The 18,613-nt window shown below is 41.3% G+C and overlaps 1 protein-coding gene across 2 annotated transcripts in view; it reads right to left on the reverse strand.

Moving 5' to 3' along the window:
• The window catches only part of CCDC186 (coiled-coil domain containing 186), a 32,347-nt gene extending 15,457 nt beyond the window's left edge, over positions 1-16,890 (reverse strand). The window contains exons 1-4 of one of the 2 annotated variants that reach the window (XM_031597449.2): positions 16,784-16,890; positions 4,873-5,580; positions 2,875-3,001; positions 877-1,005 (exon numbers count right to left, since the gene is read on the reverse strand). In XM_031597449.2, coding sequence (XP_031453309.2) covers positions 877-1,005; positions 2,875-3,001; positions 4,873-5,564 — 948 coding nt within the window. In that variant the 5' untranslated portion in view covers positions 5,565-5,580; positions 16,784-16,890. Of the gene's footprint in view, positions 1-876; positions 1,006-2,874; positions 3,002-4,872; positions 5,581-16,743 lie in introns of both variants that reach the window. The other variant, XM_031597448.2, reaches the window with a different exon arrangement.
• Between the last annotated feature and the right edge of the window lie 1,723 nt (positions 16,891-18,613).

Here is an 18,613-nt window from a genome sequence, read left to right on the forward strand (position 1 = left end):
TCATTCTATCTTCCTTTTGTAAGACACTACTGCAATACCTAAAATATCCAATAGACTAGAATAACAAAGTAGCTCAATAGCTCCAATTTTGCAAAGACTAACATTAGATCCCCACTTAAGCATGACAAGAGTTCAACCAATTCAACTGGAATTACTCCTAACAGTCAATACCTATCTAAGCAGCCGCAGCTTCATAGCTGAACACCTCAAGCATATTACCACTATTTCAGTAATTTTGAATTCAGTTGGTTATTTCAGAAGTAGTATATCTGACAAGTTTTAGTAATAAAAACAATACTTCTGTAAACACAGTTTCAATCCTGTCTTCTTGTCAGTTGTCAAAAGTTCAGTGGCTTTTATTTTCAGATGGATTCCCTTCTGCCCCAGCATTAATAAATTCTGCTTCATATTAAAAAAAAAATCAGGAACTGAGCTTTAGAGAACACACAATAAATACATGGCATAATATTAAGAAGGGAAAAATTCCGAGCTCTCACTGAGTCATGAGACAAAAAATAAGAGCTTTTTCAGCACAAAGCTGAAAAACACTTCATGATAACTCACGTGATAAAAAAAGCCACTTGGACCTTTTACCACCTCTTGAACTGAGATCAGCTTTCAGGCAAGGAAAATGAGATGTCCTGAAGGGCTGAATTGCATACACCTAGCTACGTGTATTTGTAAGAAAGCATCAGTCACTCCAGAATGTTAACAGCTATTTAGAAATTCATTATCAAAAATATATATGTAACTGCATGGTGGTAGTTCCTATTTTGAAAATTTTTGACTTAACTACTTGATTTAACAACTAAGGCTGCAAGTTTCCTACAAAGATCAAGGTCATCCATGAGATGTTCAGTAATTAAAAGTTATTACCTGTTCCATTCGAAAGGCCATCTCTTTATGCAACTGCTGAATAGCATTTTTGGCTGCTGTATCTTGAGCTACAAGTTTGTCTTTATTAGCTTTCACTTCTTTATTAAGCTCTTCTATTCTTGCTTCTAGCTAAAAGACAACAGTATGATATAATTACAGGGAAAATAAGACTTTGATCATGTTTTGTACAGGCAGGAACATTTCACAGAAAATTATATGCTACAGCAGATCTTTACCAGGGCTTTAAGCTGCAAGTAACCATACTGACATCTAACTTTGTATTGAAGAACAGCACGAAAGTTGTATATTTTCATCTTATGTGACACAACAGCACCAAACAAAGTAAAACAAGAGGCACAATGATTTACTACAGAAAAAAATAAGATTGACAGCAAACGCAGCAGAGATGGCTGCAGTACGAAGTTACTTTGTCTTCCATTCTTTGGTTGATATCCCTGTGCCATAATCCTGTGCCAGCAGAAACGTCATGCATCCAAACTGAACCAGCAATTAATTCATTGAAAAATAACTCAGCAAACACAAAGGTGGCACTTAGTCATTGTGCTGGCACATATTTTTAGCCACCCAGCAAACTAGATCAGAGTCCTGATCCAGCTGAAGAATAATTACTGACAGCCAACTGGAACACTTCCCAAAGCACATCTACTGCACAGCCACACAAGTGCAGTACAACAGGAAGCAGTGTAGCACTGGCACAAGGGTAAGTAGTGGCTACATAAACTGCAATGTTGTCCAAAGGTTGCTCTAATTGTTCCTTAATGATTACTCCCTTGTTCCAGGAAGAACCAATTCAAAGTCTGCCTTTTTTATTTTATTGTGGGGAAAAGGGGTATAAAAAAGTAGAGATGCGAGGGCTAGTAGTGCATTTGTGTGCAATTCCAAGCTATGACAAAAGACAAGAACAAACTACAGTATTTGTTACCACACAATGAATGTGATCACACCCTGTACAATTCTGTAAGTAGATCATTCCCTAGCACAAGAAAATACTTCACATCTACAAGTGTACACATTTTGCTTGCAGTTGTGAGTACGGAAAAAATTTCATTTACTTGAAAGCTACCAGGAAACACTTAAGACAGAAATTATCACATTAGAAAAAACAATTCATAAATAAGAAAAACCTCAAGTGCATCTTATTCCAATATATCACACAGCTCCAGTCACTATTCAGCTACAATATAAAAGTATTACACTCCAAACCATTATTTTGTGACATCACCTCCAAGGAAGCAGTGTCACACATCTTACTTATTTGACTCCAAACAAAAGTTTAACTTCTTCATAAATTTTGTTATAAGAAAGCAGTGACACCTGATGCAATATTTTTGATACTTCTTGCACTAAAGCCAGCCACACCAATGCAAAACCCATGTTTTTCTTTGGCCTGTCATAGTTTTGAACCACTCCCTCACCAAATACTGTACATATTAACTGCTAATACCAAAATAATGTGTAAGATCACAGTTAATATGCTCTAATCTTCAGAGATATTCCACATATTATTAGCATTTACTACAGAAAATACACTCATTCACTTCTATTAGCAGATGCAGTAGTTAAGATTACCATGAAGAAATCAGGCATGATAAAACACTTGCATAAGATCCCCTTACATGCAAGAAATAAATCACTTTATTAGGATAAGGGATTGAATTTGCCATTCTTCCAAAATGCTTTAGCAGAAAGCCAAGGTATGCATAACTTACTTAACAAGGCAACTCTTAAAACTGGAACTCTCTTGACTCCAAAAGACTTCCAGATACTGAACACAAATCATTCAACTGAAGATGCAAAGCATTTTTAGCCAGTAAATACTCAATGGGTGGAAGAATGGCTTTATCCTCGTAAAACATTTGGGATGCCCAAGCATGGGCATTCCCACCTTTCTCCCTGTGCTACCAAGTCCATCCTATTAAATGCTGGCACCATATACAGGTAAGATACAATCTGCCACTTCTCTTTTGTTATCTGTACCTGTTTAATAATGTTAAGGTGCTGCTTTTCTGTTTCTGTCCGTTTTTTCAATTCGTCTTTCAAGTTGTCCTTTTCCGAGCAGATTTCCAAAATCAGCTCCTGATGTTTTTTATTTTCTTTAATCAGTCTGTAAAGAAAAAAAAAGAAATAAAATATGCTACTTCTGTTGTTTTTTTAATTGAGATACATGCTTTTTCTTCCTGATTTGGAAATGTATTGCAACTATAGCCAGAAACGTTAACAAATCCACCAAAGCCTTAGAAAATGAAAAGACTGAAGTAAGACTAAAAGCTGAATCTTAAACCAGCACCTTGTGAGAAAACTGCTTGCTTCCAGCATTTTGGGGCTGCTCATGTCCATGACGAAGTGAGACATTTCATGCCTCCATGCAGCTAACAGAATCAGCAGCAAGCTGTGTAAAGATTAATATTTTAAGATACTCACAGACACCAACTTCCAACCACACAGCGGCCCCCAGTCAAAGATCTGAAAACACACGTATTGTATTCCTTTGTGAACTGGCATGAACTCTTCAGAGTCACCCTCAAAGCTCAGAAGCAGGTAAGAAATGGAACTTCTAGGTCCTATACAATGATGGTGTCCATGCTCATACTCCTAAAGTGTTTATTTTTTTTAGCTATGATTTATTTCTTGCAGCTGTTTGATGCCTGAGTTTAAGCTAACACCTCAACAATAACATTCCTAGCTTGAGCTTCTAGCACTGCAACATAAGGCAGTCATACACAAAACTCAGAAGTAGTACTGTCAGAATTGCTGAATAAGAAGTCTCAAATGAATTTAACCATTTAAAGATGCAGATAAATAGTGGAAATTTTCAAAAGCACCTAAACAAACTAGGCCCCTAATTGCATGAATTTGTGAGAGGCATACATTTACCCAAACAGGATATTTAAACATCCCTTTAGATACATGCTTTCATCTTTAACTTCCCTTTCAAGAAATATCTTTAAACAAACAAGGCCTTAACGTTACAAAGACTTCAAAATCACCAGAAGTGAAACAAAGCTCAGATCAAAAAGCAGTTCAGAAGTAAGGACTATTCCAAGACTACATATCCTAAAAGCAGACTGGGATTCACACACCTACTGCTCACTTACGTACTGTTTCTGATGATAAAAGACAGCTGGGCTATTTCCAAAACAATGTTAAAGGAAGTTCTGCTGATCATAACTGAAGGGACAAAAATCAACCACTCAGAATGCCCTCTGAACCAAATATATAAAGTGCTCCACAACAGCTCAGCACCCTTGAAGTGAGTCCCTAAAAGTCACTACTCCAGGGATAACAGCTGGCCAAGAAAGAGAAACTGAAGATAGATTTACATTAAAAAAAAACTGTGTATGTATGCAATAAATACCTACATCTGCACAGAAATTTGTCTGTAAGTAGTTGATCCACTGCTGTGAAAAATTCTGGCCTGCCTTTGAGTTTACTGTAAACAAACACATAAAACCTAACTAACTTGTTCACTCCATCTTCTGGAGTTAGAACTATCTACACACCCAACAGTTCAGATTCCCACTCCTCCCCAACAATTAATGGCCACCTAACAACACATATCCAAGCCTTCCTGTCATTGACTTCCCTCGCTCACATTCTATGCCAGAGGTTAACTGGGAAGGTACAAGAGAACACTGTCTCTACTTCTGGGAGTCTCTGCCTGTTTTTCAATCCCTCTGATGTCCTCCCCCAATAGAGGACTATGCTAGAAGAATGTCTTTTTTGAAGAACATTACACTCATTTCCAGTCCTGTAAGCAGGAATGAAAGTTTGATCTAAGCACATATTTTTCCTTACAAGTACATACACAATTGGTAAAAATAATTTCTCATTTAAAGAAAATTCTTAAAAGTCATTAACCGTACTTTGAACAACTCACAAAACACTAGCTGTTTCCTAACAAAATGCCACATTCACACAACTGAAATTGTTTGGTATATACCTTCATGTTTCTGATGAGAATACTGAAACACTCACTTTTTTATAGTTTGCTCCTGCTGCAGGTATTTATCTTGCACGCATTTATCAAACACAGCCAAGGCGTGTTCACCCTTCCTCACACCATTTGGGCATTTGCATTCTTTGGAAAACTCTGTAGATAAGAGTTCAGATTCTATTTCCTTCAGCAAATCCTCCTGTGAAGAAGTCTGTTGTATTGTGGAAATAAGCTTCTTTGTGCAGTCTGTGTCATAAGGGCTTTCTGAATAGATTTTATCACTAGATTTTCTCACAAAGTCCGATTCCTCCCTTAGCTCCTGCAGTAGTTCTATTAATGATTGTTCTGTCTGATTAGTTTTTGGATCTTGTCCAAATTCCTCACTAGATAAGCACCGTGTTTCCATGGAGCCTTCCACCCTTCTCTCAGAGCAGGTATTGGCACCACAGTCTTGCCCTTCACTGTGGTCAAGAGTAGCACACTGCTGCTCCTGCCTTTCTGTCAGGTCTCCACCACCACTCATGTCAGCAGCTGATGAATCCTGGTCTGAGGACAACGGCCTCGGTTCTGCTCCCAAAACACCAGCATCATCTCCAGTGCAACTGATGCTTGAGCAGTCCTTCATTACAGCTGTTTCACCCAACTTCTTGCTGCCTGATGACTGGTAAGAGGCCTCCTCCGACAGACTGACCGGCTCCAGCGTGCTCTGCATTCCTGGTGAATACTCCTCCATCGTATTCCTTCAGAATCTAGAAGAACAACTCACATTAGACAACATATCATGATCCAAATCAAAATGAAAATTGAGAAAGGAGAAAGGCTACTGGAAGAGAAAATTCAACAGGTAAAAATATTTAGACAATTGTTTTTAGAATTAGTAATTATTTTCATCCAGAAAGAATCCAAGTAATCACTCCTGAAACAAAAAAAATCAGACATTGAAAGAACAAAAAAAAATTCTAAAATCCTTGCTTTCATTTTCTGTGTGTGATTTGAAAGCAGTAATATGCCCTCACTCTTTGTTATATACAAAACAGGGTGACTCCTTCATCCAGGCCAGGAGAATACACTTCCTTATTGTCACATCCTCATCTACTTATTCATACAGCCAAATATACCTGTACCCAACAACTCAGAAGAAAAAACAGGCTCAGGGTGACATTCTCTTTCCCCCTTCCACTTGCAAGCAACAGAAACCCCTCCGGATGAGCACAGATGGTATGCAGCAGATTTGTGCTCTCAAAAAGTAGGTTGCAGAGCAAAAACTTGAGGAGTTGAAAAGCTATGTAGGAAGTGCTCTTTTTAGAAGGACACTGTATCGTGATCCAGATAGCCAGAACATTTTTGGAAGAGCCTGGGTATAATGCTGCATCTTTTTCATTATCCCAGATGGTCAGGTGTCTGGAAAGACTGCTGGCATTTTTAGCAAGCACATGAAGCTCTTAACATACTATTTCCATCAGCAGAATTTCATTACAGCAGTCATAACTTTCAGATGCAATCTCATCCTGCTAATACTGGATAAATTAGTTTATGTATAAACAGAAGCATTTTTTCTTTAATTTGCAAATTCAGCATTGCTTTTCCAACAATTACATCAAAAGCAACTTTGCCATCTTGCAACAAGAGGCATTTTTATATTTGCTTTTTCTCTCGTGCTTCACACAAAGCTGTTCAGCTACATGCTGCAGACTGCACACTTGGACTCAGTCTGAAAGGAAACCCTTTGGAGCGCTTGTCTTCTCCAGAGCCCCTGCCTTATTAACCAACACTAAGTACTGAGCCTTATACCACTAGGATGGTGGGACACGAATTCCATCATAACTGTGACTTATTGCTACCACTGTCACCTTCCACTATGCAGAAGAAAATCAGATAAGGAAAAAAGCTGCAGCCTCAGCTGAGCTGTTTCTACCTGGAAATCCTAGCAAACGAGCTCCACTCCCACTGCCCAAACCCAGCACCCATTCATCAACAAGAGGAAGGTGTAAACTGAATGTAGGGCTGAGAGTAAGAAAGGGAACACGCTGTGCTAACAGTCACAAATCATCAAAAGACAATTCTACACCTTGCAGTAACAAGCAGACAACTACTCCTTTTTGGTTTCAAAACAAATCTGAATGATACATCCTCTAGAACAGGACAAACCAATAGGAATAACAATGAAGCAACAAATGAAAACAGAGGTGGGAATGTGGGTGTTTCTATATATAACAAACCATGTGAAACCTGTGAAAGTTTCTCAAGCTTTACAAGGATATTAGCAAAATCCATGATTCCACCCCTTTGCTTCCAAATATTTACACTTCAGTCAGCCCTGGAGCCAACAAATCCATCCACTTTGTTTGCCCAGCCAAAACAATTCTCTATGGGTATCTCTACTTTTTGATAACTTCTCCCAGTAACGAAATGGCAGTTGTTGTTGCTCGAAAAACAAACAAAACCCACAAAAAGCCTGTATCAGCAAAGAAAATGAATGCAACCAGAAGAAAAATTATTCAGCTTGATAGTAGCAGAGCAGAACTAGCTCCTACTTAATTAAAAAGCTGTTAAAAATAATGATTTGAGACCAGCGGATTTAAGAGCCAATAACCATGAAATAATGTGCAAATGATGCAGTTGTTCACATTCCTGTCACAGGCAGCTTGCAGTCCCCGCACTCAGCAGAGCTGGCCACAGAAAGTTGCTGCATTAGCCTAAAGCCAAGGCGCAATTTTTTTTCTATGGCAGTCAATGTAGTCTAAGTTCTTGCTGGCACTTTCTCTGGAATGATCAGAGGGAATCTTTAGCTTATTTTAGCCCTTTCCGATGTACTTTCTAAAGCATTATCAAATCCCCCAAATGTGTCACTGTTAGATGTCTTACTGCCTCAAAGCTGCTCAGTGCTGCCCAGCTGCTGCAGTTAACTCCCACAGGAAGAGGTAAAATGAGACATGGGAACTTGCAGGTTGCTTGACATACCTAAAATTTTCAGTCCAGTCAGCAAACCAGATGGTATTTCTCTTCATAAGACAGCAACAGGTGAAAAATAGAAACCGTGTATTAGCAAGAACACTAATTTCCCATCTTATTTCCTTCAGCAAATATGATTGTGAATTAACATTAGAGACTAAGACAAATCTCTCTGGAAGCAGAAATAAAATTATTTGCATAATTCAAGTAATTACAGAGCAATAAAACATCACTGACTCCATGTATGATGGGCTATTATCAAGTGTGAACAAAGTGTAGGTTTTGAATTAACTCATGGGGAATTCAAACAGTGACTGCACTGATCTGTTAAAGCATGAAGAGTAAATTATGAGCATTCAGTGTTTCTAGACTTGCTCTACATTTCAGTGCTGCCCAGAATACAAGTTACTATATTAAAAGAGTTCCCAGACTTTCAAATGCCAAAATACTGGATTTTACATTTATCCACTCCCATCTATGTGAAGCTGTTCATGCCCTAAACAATTCTTCTCCTACCGCCACCACATAGAATAAGTTTTCATATTTGAACTACTATCACTGAAATAGAAATAAAACTTCAACATAGGATAGGAATTTATCTTCATATTGGAGTAACTGCCAATGCCAATCCACCCTATCAAATAGGTCTCCTGCATATCCCAAGTTTGTCACATCCACCTCAGGCACCAAAATATAGTAGGTAAGACCAGACAGAAAACTACAGAAATGACTGTCAAGAAAAGACTCCCACTTTGTACACAAAACTCTTCATGCTAAAGTATCTTAACAGCATCAACACTGCTAAGCTAGCTGCAGCCAGCTGAAATGAAATGCTACCCATTCACATCAAACATGCAAATACGGCAGATCCCAAGCCAGGTACCTAATTAGACAGTAGCTGGTGGCTCTTCTATGTTTTGTATCCACCTTCTACTACCTAACATATTGCTATAAATACTCTTCCAAAATCTAGGGAAATAATAAAGTCATGGTTCCACTTTCTTACCCAATACTGCATGGAGAAAAGAAGATATCTTGGTGCTCTTAGTGTATTTTACACTATCTTCAGAAGGTGTCATAAACAATGAACAATGCAAATCACTTGTGCTTCACTGAGCACTATGTTATTTATGCATGAAGGCAGGCCTGCACCTAGAAATCAGAGAAAGCCAAGTGCTGCTAGGTGCACACTGCATTCTCCAGCTTCAACCAGCTGCTCTGCTCCTTCCTCAGTAACTGAACCTGAGCAGCACAGCAGAAGTGCCTGCTCTTCCATCACTTCCCTATGAGATCTGACACCAGCACACCGCCCCTCTGCTGCCCGCACCACAGCAGGATGTAACCACCACCAAGTCTCTAGGAAACACCCAAGGCAGAAACGTCTCCAATTACCATTTCAAGACAGACCCAGCCCCGACGTGCCTGCATACGTGCCTGAATACCCAGTCATCTCCGGAGAGTGCAGCACGTTTGGTGCAACACGTGCCAAGTTGTCCTGGCTGTGAGGTTCCCTGCCAGGCCCAGTACTCACACAGAGGGTCTAAGCAGCCCTCCTCCCAGCCAGTCTCACACCTCCCCACCTATAGTAGGTTCCTGCCCTGCTGCACAAAGCTAAGAAGGCAGCTGTCTGTGTCTTCCCACAGCAGAAACAGAAAGCAAAGCAAGAGGTAATGCCTGATTCAAAACGTGGTGATATGAGGAGGAGGAACCCACCTAGCCAGCCTCCCTTCAGCCCCACTGGGCCCAGGAACTGAACACAACCCACCCAATGCCTCACTGCATTCTTACACTACGATATTATCACATTCACAAAAAAACAAAACTTGGGTTGGTTGTTTTTTCTTCTTTTGTAGAGACTGCTTTGATCCTCACTGATGTGTTCTTCAAAGAAGCACACAGTCCTCCACCATTATCTCACAGGATTTCCAATAATTAAGTTTAAATCTGCATCAGCACATTATGTCCAGTTTAGATATTACATTGGTACTTGGAGAAGTAATTTAACTTCTGCCACAGCACACAGAACATTCATGGCTATCACTGGAAGGCTTTCTCTCATGCTACTGTAACTGAGATGCGCTTGTCTGCCAAATTGCTGATAGCAAAACTGACTGGGATTAAAATCAGGAAGATTTTGATAGCCTGCAGATACAGTGAATGAACAACACAGCAGCTTCTAAAGGAAGTCATGTCTCACAGCCATATGTGAAAGCAGGCAAAGACTCAGGAAATGAGCAGTATTTTTTTCACTCACTGTCTTTAGAACAGAGAAACATCTTCTATATGCTGCTAATCAAGTGATAAAAAACCCTGATGTGACAGACATTCAAGCTCTTCAGTTAAGCATCTGCTACAAGACAGGTATTGATCATCTAGGGTGAACATCAAATATCTTAACACACAATCCTGTAAAGTACAAAGAAAAATTCTTGTAGATCCCTTCAGCAGCAGGCACTGTAGGAGAGATTGTTAAGCCCTGGCCTCAGGGGCTACTCATAGATAAGGTCTAAATGTATAAAAATGCTTGTAAAACTACTGCATGTAAGAAGTCAAAACTTAACAGTCTACTGGAATTCATTTGGATTACATCTATTTACATTCCATTGTCTGCAAGTGATCTATCTCAAGGTTTAAAATGACTTAAAAATTAAGTCAAATAATATTTAATATTTAGCTACTTCAACAGTACAGTCCTGATCTGTAAACTACCAGCTAGTAAGATAAAGGTCTTAACTCGTCCCACTAAACCCAGCTGCTAAGCAGACAAGTCAAGCAGCTCTTTTTCTTAGACACGATTTGCTCCCACTTCTGCAACCTGAGCACATAATGTGCTGCACCATGTTAGTTTGATCTCTGAAATAACGTGAATATATAATTACAGTACTATATCCTTGCTATGATTATGTATTATGTCAGTTAGGTACTTGTTCATAATTCTATTTTTACAGGGAAATGGAGTAAGAACTACCAGTAGAGTCAGCGATGGCATCTCTGAACATTTATTTGACTGTTACTAATCCAAGATTAGTATATATAAAACAAGTGTGTAACAGATGATCAGACATTGCTATTAATAAATGCACGGTTATCAGAACACATGCTAGCAATGGGGAGCTTCTACAGGTACAACTCTATTAACAAGATTATAAAAAAATATTTCAAATGATACCTACATTGAACCACCATTCTAATTCCTCTATTCAACTTAACTAGAAGAACACCATTTAAAAATTTAAGAATTCTGTATTTCCTCTGTATTAACAGAGAGTTAAGATCTACCTTTTTAACTTCCAAGTTAAAGCATTTTCTCCTTCCTTCTCTCTTCTTCTGCTATTATCAATCATAAAGCGAAAACAAATTCTCAATTCAGAGTCCTTCACTGATCATGGAAAGAAGTTGCTTCTATAGCATGTAATCCTCCCTCTTCCTCTGCTAATAAGTACATGCACCCTACTAATTAAAGATATTCAGGACACATTCTCCCTGGGCTGTCCATCAGGCAATCCACTACATCATTAAAGATCTTCACTCTCTGCTACATATTTCCCAGCCACTGAAAGATAACTCGCAATGAAAGTAATTCCCCATTTGCTTCCCACTGTCTCCACAACCCTAAGGGGGAACACAACCTTCTACAGTTTGCTGGCCTAATACTACAGACATGCACCGACAACTTGATACACTTTAATTCAATACCGTGTCATTTCAAACTGCCTTTCTTTTAGGTCTCCTTATGAAACACAAACATAACTCTTTTAAATCCCAAACCACAAAGAACTTCCTAAGCAGATGCACTATTAACGTTATATTGCATAAAACACATAGTCAGGCCATGGCATTCTTAACTTCTAAAACAATGGAGAAGAAAGAGGCTTTATTTTCAGCCAATTTCAAAACATTTCTAAAGGAAACTAAACGACAGAACTACAGGAAGTATTTCTGAAGTTGGGCTGTAGAGAAAATTTACTGTCAATAAGGGAAAAAAGGAACCGTATCTTGTCATCTAGGAACTGCCACACTTGGACTTTCACCAGAAATAGAGCAAAGAAGGACAGAAGTGTGTGCCTAGGGTGGTATTGTAAGCAAACAGACAGGCTGTTAAGATCCCACGAGATAAAAATCACCGCTGGAACAGAAAAAGAACATATTTAGGCCACAAAGTGTAGCTGCACAGTCAAGAAAGGGGGACAAGAAAGGGAGGAAGGGAGCAATGCTTCTGGAGTGCACACATTTAACAAAGATTTGTTCAAAACAGAGTGGATTTTAAGAGTGAAGAGTATTGAGTTAAGTGACACTGAGGCATATATAAGCTTCTGAAAGAGGAGTAAACATTCTGTTAACAAGAAGTTAATATGATAAATGTAGTTTACTGAACACCAGACATACTCAACCACCCATCAGACAATATAATGGTCAGCTGCAATCAATTACATCAGTTCCTTTCAACAATAAAGGGTCTGCATCATGTTTGGATAGATGCTTTCCCCCATAGCTGTGCTATGAGACCCTGTAGCAGAGCCACTGGCAAAGACAGCATCACCTCCTCTCCACCAAATGAGCATGCACACAATTTAAAGAAAATAAATCACAAAACTACAGTTCTCACATCATTGGCTCTCCAATTCTGGAAACATGAAAAGCATTCAAAGTCCCACAGTATTAGAAAAAAGCTTATTTCTAAGCAGAAGAATAACCTAAATTTACAAAGTTATCTTCATGTCTGTCACAACAGAGTACTCAGACTTCCTTTAAGCAATGGACTAAAGACTAATGACCAAAAGCTGCAATGGTGCATTTCAGTGTAGGTGGGGAACAAGGGGAGAAGTGATTAAGTGTTCCATGGCTCATGAGCAGATGATGCTGAGAGTCAGCAGGGTATGAAGTACCGTGATCAGGCCAGGCAAATGGATAAGCAACAGAAAAATCTGGTGCCACTGACACAAGAAGTGTCACACTGTCAAAGGTAGTAATCTCAGGATGAATGTCACCTCAACATGTATAAAGTCACAGTGCCACTGTAGCTTCTACTGTAAAACAAATAAACACTGCACACCTCTAAACAAAGTCAGCATATTTAAAGGAAAACACCTACCTATAGAACTGCTCCCCCCCAACTTGCTTCACAGCAATTATCTCTACATTGTAATTTGAAATTATTATTTCTCAGTCCTTTCTCAAGCTCTGCACTGGACCAATTGCTGCTGTTATTTATTTTGCTTTTCTAAATGGCATCACACCAAAGTAATCTCCGCTGGAGATTCATCATAAAAATCTGAGTAAACACCCTTAAGCATTAGTCTCCTCAAATGGCCTATAAAACTCACTAACCTCCCCTATCTGTACTGTTCAGAAACTCATGGCAAACTGAAGTAAAAGAAACATATCTCCTTCACTATGCAATTCAGCTAAATCAAAAGGGACAGGGATGGAAAGGCGTACAAAGCCAGGTATTTCACATAAACTAGCAACTGACATAAACTTGAAGCCAAAAAAAAAAAGCCACCTGTTCCCCTATTTACATAAGCAAAATAGTATGCCACCCAGTTTTAGAAGTGATGAAATAGCAGAATAAGGAACAGAGTTGAAAAAACATCAAAATATTTAAGAGAAAGCCAGAAACTGAACAGCTTCAGAAGAGATGATGTTCACCAACACTGCCTGCTTAACACACAGAACTGGCAGAGGATGGCCATGAGGTCCTGTGCAACCAAAATACAGGAAGGCCATCAGTGTACCGTGCAGGAAACAGAAAAAAAACACTTGAGTCTCACCTGTGCTGGACCCTCCCACCATTAATTTACTTACACCCTAGACCTAAAACAAGATACTGCTTCTGAATTAAGCAAAATACACAGGACTTTGAGATATCAGCCAGTACTGCTGAGAAGGAAGATGTATCAATAGTCCCATCTACACTGAAAAGCTAGAGGACTCCAGTGAAGATAGGATTTGTATGATTCACTGCAGAAGCAGTAAAGCTGACTGCGTGCTGGAACACCGAGTTCTCCAGACCAGGCATAACTTTACACAGCCTCCTGCTGCATGCAGCTCACACAAAGACTTGCTTTGATTTACATTCCTGGAGAGAGAGAGAAGCAGATGTGTGTGTATACACACTGGATACTCTCTAGATTTCACTGCTTTTATCAGTTTAATACTTCAGCTCAATTATGTTTCTTCAAATCTTTATATAAATGCTGATTGTGTGGCCCCAAGGCAGTGTCAAAGTACAAAGCTCAGTATCACCACTAATTCTTTTAGCATGAGTCAAGTACTTTAGAAGACAAGGATTACTCATATTTCAACTCTGCTTAAGTCACCAGTTAAGTAGTTGAGCATTGAATGAATTCCTTCAAGGTACTGAAGGAATACCTGATGGCCTGATCCTGTATCACTTGATCTCTTTCAAGTGGTTAATATCATGGTCACATTAACTCCACATACAGAACCAAGTAACAGCACAACTCTATAATAAAGTTTACCTGTTAAGCTTTAACAAGTGGGGCTGGATTTGTTCCCCATTATAACACAAGTCATTGGGTATGCTGAGAGGCTGAGGTTTTTGTTTGTTTCACATACTAGACACAAGGTTAGAAGCCCGTGTCTCAGGGAAAAACAATTAAACTACAAACAAAATTTCAATAATTAAGGGATTACGCACAGACTTGTAATCTTCTGTCACTTGTTTCTTCAGTACATAATTCTTCCAAGCCAACTAGTCTCACCTACAACACTCAGCAACAGATGCAGTACCAGAAACAGTACCATGATAATCTTGCATGAGGTTTAGCATCATGCCTTTCAACTCTGTTCAGAACAAGGCTAAGTTAGCAGCCAGCTAGTTATTATCGCTATCATGTCTGCATTCACATTCTGACACCGATATCATCATTTATGCAACACAGAGTGCATTAAGGAAAGAAATGCAAATTATGACTGAGATCACAACATAGACAAAGCACACATTCTATGACAGGTCTTCTCCTTTATACACTGAGTAATAAGCCTTTTCTGTAAGGTACAAATTAGAGCACTGGCAGACCTTACAAAACTGTAGTGTCACGCAAGATACTCATCTTAGCTTGCAGGGCATTGAAGATGCCAGCACATTTGCAATCCATGGCTATTTTCAAAGGGCATTTCCACAACACACAACCAACCACAGCATTACCATCTGCCTGACCTCTGCATACTGAAAAACACCACTCATGAGGATAGTAAGACACTACTGTTTCCAAATCTGATTTCCTTGCAGTTTCTCCAGCGTCCCTGAGGGAAAAATAAACAAACAAACAAGAAAGTCTTCAAAAATCTAAATGAATCAACTGTATGCTCTAAGAAGGATGAACTTCTGCTAATTAATGAGATGAACCATTATCTCAAGTATTTCATACACTTCCTGAAGTAAGGACCATGACTTCTCCTGCATTTCCGATCTTCAGAGGCTGGTTTGTTTCCAAGGAGACTTTTTTGCTTTCATTTGAAGCAGCAGTCTCAGTCTATGGCTTGAAGATAAATTATCCAGTAGGCTTTCCAATATTGTTTTTTGCAGAGAAACATACATTCAGAAGAAGCTAAAACAGAACAAAGTATAGGATGTCCCCAACTGCTGAAGCCCAGATATTAATAAAAATTGCAGAGTAGTTATTCAGCATACTGCCTTATGCCTAACAGCAATCGGGTATCCATAAAAACGTTTATTATTTTTTCATAGCTCTTTAAAAAGTCAGCTTGAGGAAGTTCAATAGTAGCGTATGGCAGTGATAAGCAAGACAGCTACTAGGACCAAAGAAACCATCCTCTGTATTTTTTTATTTCTCTGTCCTCTTCTCAACACTTTGAAAGAGCAAATCTTACCATACCAATAAATATCTGTCAACAATTGCAAATCAAGTAAGCCTTTCAAAACAATAGAAAATACTGTTTTAAAGCCAAGACAAGAAAGGACAACTGAAGGATTTCAGAAAGAGAAGGACTCAAAGGCAATACAACCCAAATTTACTTTTTTTTTTTTTTAATGAAATGGATGGTATTATAAATGGGCTGGACTGCCTCTTGAAGCACCTTCAGAATTCCAGTTTCTTATGCTTTTAGAGCTCAACCATCTCTACAGTGAACAGCAACATAAACATTCCCAGGAGTTGGTAATTAGAGTGGTTACCTTCCCTTTTCAATATAAAAATGCAGCTGTCTTTCATGTTGCTTCAGCTGTAACCTTACACAGCAAGCCACAGCGGTCACGTGGATTTCTCAGTGCTCTGATTGTCACATTTTAAGTCCTGAAAACCAACTTTACAACACACAGCCAACCAACAAGAGAGGCAGACTATTACATTTCCCATCTTACAGATCTCAGTCTTACACGAAACCCTGTCCTGCTCTGCAAGTGCACCTCTATCAGACCCACCCTGCCAGGCTGTTAGGCAGGACGTAAGCCCAATCCCACATTCCAACACCACGACCTGGTCACAGCAAAGCTTCCAGCTTCCAAACCCAGAAGGACAAGCAGCTCCTGCAAATGCCACCTGCAGAAACAAGGACAGAACCGCAGCGCTGCAGCAGCTCCAGAACATAACCTTCCTACTAACGCACCAGTCGCCGATATTCATAACCGCACAGCGAAATCACAGCACGCCACAGACCAGACGGCACGACCTAATTAGCAGCACGAAGAAAGCTGTCAAGAGACAAAGCGGCTCCCGGCCCGCTCAGCAGGCGGACAGGGAAGTCCCGGCTCAGCAGGCGCAGCGCTGACCGCCTCCACCGGCGTCGCCTCCGCGGCCTCCCTCAGCGCCCCCGCCCGCCCCCGGGAAGCCGCCCCGACCCGCCACGAGACCCGCGGGCGCCGGCGGCCCCCGAACGCTGAGCCGCGCCGCCTCGCCTCGGCCCGCTCTACAGTCTCTCAGAACGCAGCGGGGCCGAGAGCCGGCAGCACGGCAGCACCCACGCTCCCAACTCACCCGCCTCTCCGCCGCGGCCCGCCGCGCGCAGGGCGCTCACCGTTCGCTACGAGGCGGACGGACAACGCGCCAACGACCCCATGGCCGCGCAGCTCGGCCGCCTGACACATCAACAAAGATGGCGGCGGGCGGCGCGACGGAGGGACCTGAAGGGGGCGGGGCTACGGGAGGCGGGGCCGCGGGGGCGCGCGGGGGTGCGCGGGGGCGCGCAGGTGGCAGGTGAGGGCAGGGCGGGAGTTGAGGGCGCTGCGGCGTGCACGAGCCTCGCACGGAGTAGTGAAAAGTTAAAACGAGCATCGCTTTGCCCGCAGCCCCTCCAGCGTTCTTTATGTTCCTCAGCAGAGCTCTCCCTCGGGCAGACGAGAAGGGCTCTTCCTTCTCAGCTCCCCGCAGCCCCAGCGCTGCGCCTCAGGCCGTTCTGCCTCTCTCAGAGCACCTGAAGTGCTGCCAATTAAATGGGAACGACTGAATTAGCTTTGCTCTCGGTGAGCCAGCAGCAGCTCCTGTTCGGCAAGCACAGATGGGACGGAAGGCAATTTCTGAGTGAGGGAACTCACCTACAGCACTGCCATACACCTCAGCCTGCGCTGCAGGCATCAGCTCTGCATTGCAGAGGCAGCAGCAGAATGTGCCCTGGTTTTCCAAAAGGTCACAGTTGGGGTTTTGAGCTCCTTCGTCTAAGAGAATAAAAGCGTTGATGTAATTTCTCAATTTCTAGCTGGGATTTGTTAACTATACACAGCATCTTCATTGCTCCGTCCACCACAGGGGCTTGAAATCCTTCCTATGTTCTCAGCTTCAGGTGTGGGAAGTGGCAGCATCCCCACTTTTGAGGGGTTACACGGACAAACAGGTGGCAATAAAATAATAAAATGTGCTGCAGGCTCAGCTGGGGGGACGCGGCTGGGAGCAGGGGCAGCACTGCCTGCCTCTCCTTCTCTGCATCTATCAGCAGGACAGCCTGTTGTAATGTCATTACTTCAAGCTGATGTAATTCCACATAATGGCAAGGTTGCATAAAGAATTATTATTTTGTTCATTAAGAATTGCTTTCATTAAGTAACTATTTTATTCTCGGGCTTGCTGCGAGTCTTCAGGGCGCATCAGGAAGTGGGCACGGTGCTGGTGCTGCAGCCTGGCTCCTCCTGGTGTGTCTGATTTACACAGGATATCATTCACTCCTGTAATTACACAACTGCTCTGAGTAACTCGTACCAGGAAAAAGCTATTTTCATGACACGTTGTTTTGTTCAGCATGCAGCATAGCGGTGCCCCAGCTACTTCCAAAGCACTTGGATACCATACATTAGAGCTAATTACACCTGCTACCGCATTACAAAACCTTCACGCAGGCCCTGAGGAGTTGTAGGCAAAGCTGCATTGACCTCCTGCAGCTCCCAATCAGCCTTCTTCCCATTTACCTGAAGCCATGCCTGATGTTTCTCCATTTAAAAATAGTTTCTACTGCTGCCACTTCCTGCCCTTTCTGGTCTGCTGAGGCTCAATCATTCTTTAAAACTTTTCACAGTAAGAAAGCTTTGTGCCAGCTCACGTGCTGGTGAAGTTCTGTTCCCAACAGGACACTCCATTCTCCTTTGGTTGCACCCTTTCCTGCCATTACCCTATAGCATCAATTAGTGTCGTTCCCAAAGGCTGGATGTGGCTCTGGGCAGCCTGCTCTGGTGGTTGGTGACCCTGCACATAGCAGGGAGGTTGAAACTAGATGGTCACTGTAGTCTTTTCAACCCAGGCCATTCTATGATTCTGCAATACGATTACATGGCAGCGCACGCTGGCAGAGGAGTTTTGATTCACCCTCGGGGATGAAAGCGATCAGCCAACAAAAACGCGGATATTTTAAGTCACAGAG

This window comes from Phasianus colchicus, chromosome 8, assembly GCF_987193195.1.
Source record: "Phasianus colchicus chromosome 8, bPhaCol1.hap1.1, whole genome shotgun sequence".
Classification (NCBI taxonomy): Eukaryota; Metazoa; Chordata; class Aves; order Galliformes; family Phasianidae; genus Phasianus; species Phasianus colchicus.